This window comes from Cynocephalus volans, chromosome 4 (genome assembly GCF_027409185.1).
Source record: "Cynocephalus volans isolate mCynVol1 chromosome 4, mCynVol1.pri, whole genome shotgun sequence".
NCBI classification, from domain to species: domain Eukaryota; kingdom Metazoa; phylum Chordata; class Mammalia; order Dermoptera; family Cynocephalidae; genus Cynocephalus; species Cynocephalus volans.
The window spans coordinates 105,136,822-105,146,102 of record NC_084463.1 but is presented as its reverse complement, the minus strand read 5'-3'; the positions used below and the strand labels follow the sequence as shown (position 1 = coordinate 105,146,102).

The 9,281-nt window shown below is 37.8% G+C and overlaps 1 protein-coding gene across 1 annotated transcript; it reads left to right on the top strand.

The window, feature by feature from the left end:
* The first annotated feature begins 4,438 nt into the window (after positions 1 to 4,438).
* On the top strand, positions 4,439 to 5,422 carry LOC134376347 (olfactory receptor 51M1-like). The gene is given in 1 exon segment (XM_063094932.1): positions 4,439 to 5,422. A coding segment is annotated over 1 exon segment (960 nt). The 5' UTR covers positions 4,439 to 4,462.
* The last annotated feature ends 3,859 nt before the right edge of the window (positions 5,423 to 9,281 follow it).

Below are 9,281 nucleotides of genomic sequence, written 5' to 3'. Positions count from 1 at the left end.
CAAAGAGGAGAGATCATCTGCAGTATTCTGTTGGGAACACCAGGGGAAAGGGCTGCCTCTTCCTTCTGACCTGGGCCTTCATGGCCTGGCCAGGCCCGGCCCTTCTTGGACCATGTCTGGACATCAGCCTCCCTCTGGCATCAGGATGTCAGAAACCCTCTGATCTCAATACTCCTCCCTGTTGAGCTGTCTGATACACTCAACTTTCTCCTTTCTCTCATCAACAAAACAAGCATTCATTCATTCATTCAATATATATATTAAGCTCATTTTACATGCTGGGCCAGGAAACATAGCAGGGACCATCCCATCCTCAGTCTTATGCAAGTGCTAATACAACACCCTGTGACTTCCCCAGTATCCAGGATAGGACCTTGCCCTTGCAAAATCTTCCTCCACCCTCTGAAAAGAGTCATGTTTACAGAGGAGTTTGACCACTGTTGGAATGTTGTCTGGGGGCTCAAAAATGAGGAATCTGATCCAAGTCTTTGTGCTTAGATGTGACCTCACTTCAATATATCTTATTCACAAGAAACAGTGACCACCACCAATAGTTCATTTTTTAAAAATTGACAAATATTAAATACAAATAAAAAATATTTATAAAATAGATTAGAGAGTTAGTTATTCATTGCAACTGAAAGTCCCTTTTTTCAGGAATTTCCTCCTCAGATCTCACCTGTACCTTGTTGAAAAAGTATAAGTGGATGCATTTACACTTTAATAGTGCTACAAAAAGGTTCTATGTGAGTGCAGAGAAGGATTTACTTAACTCTACACAGGGAAGTCAAGAGAGATTTGTCAGAAGAAATTATATTTGTGCTAAGTCTTAAAGGTTTGACAGCTGTTTACTGGTTAAATAAAGAAAGATGTGGTTTGGTATGTGTGGGTAATTTAAGAAAGAACGATATGGGTGAGTTGACTGGAGTAGAGAAAAGATAGGTTTGGAAAGGTGCTGAAGCAAGAAGGACCTGGCTACGGACAGAGTGAACAGACTTTCACGTTGTATTAGGACCACACACTTTGGGACCAGCCAGTCATGGGCTCAAACCTCTTCTCTGATTTGATCTCACTGTGAGACCTTGGCAACGCTATTCACTTTGTTCATAGTTTCCTCCTCTGTGAAGTAAGGAAAAAGTGCTTCATAGTTATGGGAAATATACATGATTGTGTAAAGTTTACACAGTGTCTGAATCATATTAGGACTCCATAACTGGGAAATATCGCCATAGCTCTTTTACAAGTTTGATCTTTATTCTAGTGAAAGGGGAGCTATTGAAGGACTGAAAACAGTGCAGTGACACAGAGTTAGCATTTCCTGATAATCTCCATGACTGCAGAGGGGGACAGATTGAGGGGATAGGGGCCTGGCTGAGCATGTTAAGTGACAGAGAAGTCAGGCAGGCAGGTGTGGAAAAAACCAAGAGCTGTGATAATGAGTACAGAAATGGAGACAACAGAATGGATCCCAGGGGTATTTGGAAAGTTGGAAAGACTTAATTCGGTTAAAAATTATATATGGGAAAAGGGGAAGGCTGAGAAAAGTGCAAGTTCAAAAGCACTGTCTTGGATGACTGGAAATGGTGATGATATTATTAAACAAGCGTAAATTTGAGCAGATTTAGGTGTGACAAGATGGACGCTAAGCTGAATGCTAGGTGAGTTGGGTTTAATTGGCAGACTTCAGGAAACTTCCAGTAGGGAAAGGAAATTCAGGCCTTAAACTTGAAAGAGATATCTGTATTAGAGATCGATGTTTAGAGGCCATCAGTCTATAAATAGTGATGATAATGATAATGACAATATAATGAATGAGAAGTTAAGGAGTCCACAGTCAGGAAACTGAATAAAATAAACATTTGAGCAATGACAAAAGAGACTGGATAGGAGCTGTTATAAAAATCAGAAGAGAACCTGCAGATACTGGCATCAAGAACGCTAGGAGAGGGCTGGCCAGTTAGCTCACTGGGTTAGAGTGTGGTGCTGATAACACCAAAGTCAAGGGTTTGGATCCCCATACTGTCCAGACACCAAAATAAATAGATAGATAGATAGATAGATAGATAGATAGATAGATAGATAGATAGATAGATAGATAGATAGATAGATAGATAGACAGATAGATAAGCAAATAAATAAATAATAGAATTCTAGAAGAGAGCTTTAAAAAGGAACGCATGCCCATTAAACACAACCATTGCAGAGGAATCAGATATTCTCGAGATGGTCCATTGAATTTGGCCCCTAGAGAGGTCACTAATGAATTTGGGGAGCATTGCTTTAGCTAAGTGGGTTAAAAAAAAAGGAAAATAGTCATAGTTGGTTGGTTGAGTAGTGAAGAAATGAAGAGGATAAATGTGGGCAATTCTTTTATTTCCTTGCCAAAGTGACATAGGGCCATCTGTGGTTCTTCTGCACGTTTTCTCTTCTTGCTACAACCCCTCAAAATGTTTTCAGTGCACATCAGCCTCCATCATCACGCTGTCCATCCATCCTTGTTGCATCTACCAACCACATTTCCAGCCACATCACTTTATTCACTGAAGATTTTAGCACTGATTCACTTTTCTCCTTCCACAACTGACCCAGATGTAGTTCTTGGTGATTTCAGAATTCCCTCTGCTATTCCAAGCAACAGACTCATTCATCAAGGATTGTGTCATTTACCTTATATCAGCAGCCCTGTTGCACTCCATGCTCTGAAACTCTGCTCCCCCATCACTGCCCTCACCATCTCATGTTTCTTCTCTTTTAGCTTCCATAGTACATCATTGTAATCTTCCTTTGCACATATCCTGAACTTCAGTCATGCAAGCCTTCCCTCATTTCAATTTGCTTACATTCAACTCTCCGCATGGTTCTCTTGGCATTTGAGAAGCTATGTGTAGTGATGAAAAATATGCCTGAGTGCTGACTGGTGATACTCCAAAATTGTGGACCTCCAGTGGGGCTTGTGCACTGCCTGGAATCCTGCCATGCTGCCCTAGTCTACTACCTGTTTTCTCACTCTCCCCGTTTCTCTCTTGAACATACTAGAATCAGATCTTATTCCCAACCACTCCAGTGACAAGTCTCCTGTCAAGATCAACAATGACCCTCACCCCACTTAGGCTTTGGCCATTTCTCAGTCCTTAATACCTTCACCTCTCAGCAACATTAAAGATAATTGATTAATCCCTCTTTAAACACATACAAGACCACACTCTCCTGATTTCCTTCCTATATAACTGGAATTTCTCCTTCTCAGTTTCTTTCGTTGGAACCTCTTTTTCATCTCTAGGTACCAGATTTGTCCATGAATCAGTATCAGAAATTTCTCTCCTACACTCACCTCTTAGGTATTGTCATTCAGTCTATACATTAATGTCGTCCAAATTTAAATCTCTTCCTCTGAAAAGATATCATGTTGTGTGAACAGGAGTTAGCTAGACAAAGGTTAAGGGAAAGCCTTTCTAGGAAAATTGTTTTATTTCAGGAAGAATGAAAATATAGAATTTAGATATGAGCAAGAATTCTAGAGAAACTGGAAGAATTGCTTAGTCTCACTGACACCATAAATATAAGGAAGACTATCAGGATATAGTAGAATGGAGAATATATGCAGAGATAACATAAGGCAGGACCCTGAATGACATTTTAAAACTTTTGTATTTCATGTGAAATGTGGTTTTGTAAATATCTCTTTTGCGATAGTGTAGCCCACTGATTAGAGTAGTGCAAACTAGAGATCACTGGAATAATCCAGGAAGAAATAACAGCGATCTGAATTAGGACAACATCCATGAAGATGATGGGAAGTAAACAGATTTAAGTATTTAGTAGATGGAAATTCCAGGACTTGGTGATGGATTGATTAGATATTGGGAAGAGGTGTGATATGGAGGATTCCAACATAAAACTTAATTTTAACTTAAACCACTGAGATAATGAACGCAAATAAACAAGAAGGTTGCTGGGGAAGAGAAGAGAAGTTTTTTGAGATGCTTTTGAGGTCACTGTGAAGCATCAAAATATAGATGCTCTGCATGCTGCTAGATATATGAGTATGGAAATCAAAAGAGAAGACACCTTCTGAAGTTACAGATTTTTATCAATATATGGATGGTAAATAGGAGTGGGTAACATTGCCTGAGGATAAATAATAATGTATGATCAGGAAATTTCCAAGAACGGGGACAACTATAACTCAGGTATGAGCAATGAAGATGAGCCAGCGAAGAGGACCAAGAAAAAATAAAAATGATAGAAATATAGAGTGAAACCTGAGGAGGGTGATGAGATCAAAGAGAGTTTCAGTAAGTGAGTGAGAGTGGTGGAATTGATACTAGTGGAGTAGATGATGCTGACGCTGATGTTGGTGTGAATGTTAGTGACGCTGCAGAATGAACAACCAGAAACACCCATTTATTTTCAGCTCGGTCCCTGAGGAACATCAGCCCAACATCCTCTCAGTCCTCAGTTCATGCTCCTGTCTAACATGACTCAGTTTAGTCCCATGTTCTACCTCACAGGATTTCCAGGTTTGGAAGCCATCGAACACTGGATTTTCATCCCCTTTTTCTTTATGTACCTGGTGGCCATCTCAGGAAACTGTTTCATTCTGATAATTATTAAGATCCACCGGCGTCTGCACACACCCATGTACTGTCTACTCTCCCTGCTGGCCCTGACTGACCTGGGACTGTCAGTGTCTACCTTGCCCACCACTACAGGGATCTTTTGGTTCAACTCCCACAGTATCTACTTTGGAGCCTGCCAAGTCCAAATGTTCTGCATCCACTTGTTCTCCTTCATGGAGTCCTCAGTGCTTCTTGTCATGTCCTTTGACCGCTTTGTGGCCATCTGCCACCCCCTGAGGTACTCAGTCATTATCACTGGCCAGAGAATGGTCAGGGCAGGCCTGATTATCATCCTGCGGGGACCTGTGGCCCTTGTCCCAATTGTCCTCCTCCTGAAGGCTTTTCCCTACTGTGGGCCTCTAGTCCTGTCCCACTCATTTTGCCTACACCAGGAGGTGATACACCTGGCCTGCTCAGATACCACCTTCAACAGTCTGTATGGGCTGACACTGGTGGTGTTCACCGTGATGCTGGACCTGCTGCTCATCGCACTGTCCTATGGACTCATCCTACACACAGTGGCAGGACTGGCCTCCCCCGAAGAGAAGCTCTGAGCCTTCCAAACCTGTACTTCACATCTCTGTGCTGTGCTAGTATTCTTTGTGCCCATGGTTGGGCTGTCCCTAGTGCACCGCTTTGGGAAGCATGCCCCACCTGCTGTCCAACTTCTTATGGCCAACGTCTACCTGTTTGTGCCTCCCATGCTTAACCCAATCATTTACAGTATTAAGACCAAGGAGATCCGCCATGCCATAGTCAACCTCCTAGGCATTAGAAAGGTCAGTGCTGAGTCCTTGGTCTAAAAGTACCACTGGGTGCCTACAAGACCACTCATCAGGCAGAAAATGTATAGAACTGAGTACCTGTTATAACAATCCATGTTCCTGCAGATTTTTTCTTCTGCTCTAAATGAATTATGAGTGAATTTCGTTTTTTGAGTTATAGCTTAAGAATATTGACTTTCTCTTGCTTAAATTACACTACCTCCTCCTTTATGTGAGATCTAGCATTTTTGGTAGCATCAAAAGCTGCCCAGAATTGAGTCAGAGAAAATGACATTTATCTGGTTTCTGCTAGGTTCTGTTCTAGGTACTGTGGTATTTATTGTTCCTTTTTGGTTTTTGTTTAGTTTAGTCGATGAGCATCTGAATTTGTATGCATGTGTGTGTGTATACATGTACATATATGTATATAAATATTTTATATATAAATGAAAAGTACATATGAAAAATGTTGAAATATTGAAAACTGTGTTGAGAATGATAAATTACAAAGCCTAAAAGGCAGTTAGTTCTAGGAAAGAGAAGTAAATCAAAGTGAGAAGGTAACAAGAGGCTTTAATTCTATCTAGAAAATAAGAGAGCAAATTAGCAAAATGTTAATTTTTTTTAAAACTGAGTATATGTGTACATATACATTTACACGACTAATTTATTACATTGTTCTCTGTATTTTACAACTGAAATATTTTCTATTGAAAAACATACAGAATTACAAAGTGAAATTTAAAAGAGAACCAAACTCTAAAAATGTGTATAACAACCACTATGGAAAACAGTATGGAGGTTTCTCAAATGACTACAGATAGATCTACCATACGATCAGGGAATCCCACTTCTGGGTACATACCCAAAGGAGTGGAAATCATCATGTTGAAGGGATACTTGCACTCCCATGTTCATTGCAGCTCTGTTTACAATAGTCAAGACATGGAACCAACATAAATGTCCACCAATGCATAATTGGATAAGGAAACTGTGGTATATATACACAATAGAATACTGCTCTGCCATAAAAAGGAATGAAATTCTTCCATTCCAACAACATGGAGGAACTTTGAGAAAATTATGCTGAGTGGAATAAGTCAGGCACAGTGGGAAAAATACCACATATACTAACTCATAAGTGAGAGCTAAGAGAGAAGGAAGGAAGGTAAGAAAGACCACAGTTGGCCTTATATATAGAGAGAGTATACCTAGGGTTGTGGAATGGTTTAGGGGGAGGGGAGGAAGATCAGGAATTTATTGGGTGGGGGACATGGGGAATAATCACAATTTGTGGTAATGGGCATGTTGATGGTAGTGATATGGCCATCACATCTTGGGCACAAGTTGTGACGGTCAGCTTTGTAAACCCCATGACTATACATAACCAATAAAATAATATTTAAAAATAAATACATAAATAAAAATGTGTATGAATATTTATGTTGTGGTGTTTGTGTTTATGTTCTCAGAATCTCATTGGTTTAGGCTTTGGAGGTCCTATGCAAGTTCCTCCCATCTTAGAGGCAGGAGTACTTTACACAGGTTCTATTCTAAACTTTAATTCAAATCCACATGATAGATCACAATATTCGATAGCAATCCTAACGATCAGAATATACTTCTCCACACTGAGAGGAAATTTTTGCATGGATCCCATTGGTAGAATGGGGTATAAAGAACACGATTTGGATTTAAATTAGAGTTGCCACTTATTAACCAATAGGCAACTAACATCTAAATCTCCCTCCTTTCAAATTTGGAAGCACATACAGCTAATAACATTTGAAAACTTCTACCCTATTGAAATGTACAATGTAAATTAACATATTTTAATCTTGCTAGTATACAAATAGTGAAGAAAAGAGCTAACAATCAGGATCTGTGCTAACAAGTGTGTGGTAAAAGAAGCATTTCCATACATTGGCATGGCAGTATAATTAGATTTGCCTTTTATAGAGAACAAAATTCATAAAAAGACTTAAAAATAATTCATAGCCTGTATCTCAGAAATACCACCTCTAGAAATCTAAACAAATACAGGTGCTCCTTGACTTATGATGGGGTAATGTCCCAATAAACATATTTCAAAGTTGAAAAATTGTAAGTCAAACAATCATAATGTGAGGACCATCTGTAACTATAATTGAAAAATAAAGATTTTAAAACGTAAGATCCTTGAGATAAATATTTTTTTTTGTTTGATCACAGATCAATCTCTAGTGGCCAATAAATAAGTGTTGAATTAATTAATAAGTGAATATTATAAGTTAATTGTGTTATTGTTCATAATATTAAAAAACTGTAAGCATACAAAATTTCTAGGATAAAAATTTTACATAAATCAAGGCATATTCATTTGATAAAATACTAAATGACTATAAAAATATATTTAAGTGCTTTGGGAACTACTTTAAAAAATATATTAAATGAAAATAAGATTAAAATATTATATACAGAACAATTACCTTGTAAAGGCTTTAAGTATTTATATCCATAGTAAAAAGGCTGTTATATATAACTTTATTTTCTATATGCATTTCTCCATCTTTAGCATTATCCAAATTTTTCAAAGAACATGTCTTATTTTTATAACCTAAAAGGATTCTTTTACAAAAAATATAAAACATTGCATATAATTATCCTGATGATAATAATGATTATGGTGATGATTATGATAATGATAAATACTAACAGTTATTAATATTAATCACATAACAGAGAGTGTTGAGGGTTTTCTTTATCATTTTATTTAACCCTAAAACCAAGCCTGTAAAGTAGGTAGGCATTATTGTTTTCAATGTTTCACAATTAGGAAACCAAGTTTCCCAGAGGAAAGAAACTTTCCTTAGTTAATTTCTGATGCATGACAGAATGGAGAGCCACTCGCAAGCTTGTCTGCTTTTCTTAAGCTGTTATGCTGGACCTTCTCTAAACAGGATCAGTCATTTCAGGACATACCCTTTTTTATTGAAGAAAGTCCAATTACTTAGCTTCCTCATAATTTTGATGTTCCCTTCTTAGAGTATATTATCTGTTTTTCAACTTAGCATCATTAAAAAAAGCAACAGAAAACAGTAATGTAAAACTATAGTAGCTATTTTTAATAAACTTTATTTTTTAGAGAAGTGTTAGGTTTATAGCAAAATTAAGCAGAAAGTACAGAGATTGTCCATAGAGTAGTTATATTTTTTAGTGCATACTATGACCCAGGCATTATTCTAGGGACTTAAATGCTGTAGATCACTTTATCTTGACAAAAACCTTTTGAGATAGGTACTGTTAGATTCCGCATTTTACAGACAAGTAAACTGAGGTACAGAGGTAGAATAACATGCGCAATATTAAACCAGGATTGGATAGTCATTCAGATTATAATGTTCAAAAAATGTTTTTAACCATCCTGTACCGGAAAAAAAAAAAACTCATCAAAGCTGCAGACATTCCTGCTAATGATAGTACCTGCTGTAAAAGTTCTGGACCACCTCCACAGCATGGGCCCCAAGCTCCTGCATGCAGAATTCTTTAGAAATATCTCATGTTATTTAATATCCTCAGGCCTCTTTAAGCCTTTGAAGCTGACAGTGTGTTTGCAAACCATATTTTTCAGGTAATTGATACTCACATAAGTTTATAATGTCTTGATTTGTGATAACTCTGAGCCTTTGTACATGGTTCCCATCTATCTGGAATGTTGGATCTGATGAATGAGAAGTCATTAATAAAGAAGATCAACTCAACACTTGTATCTCCTGTGAAGTCTTTTTTTTTTGTACTCTCTGGGATAATTAGTCCTTGTCACATCAATCTCATGCAGAAGACAATAATTTTCTCAAAGATGGAGATTGTGTTTTATTAATCTTTCCATACAAATATCTGGCCTAAAGCTTGTAGTATC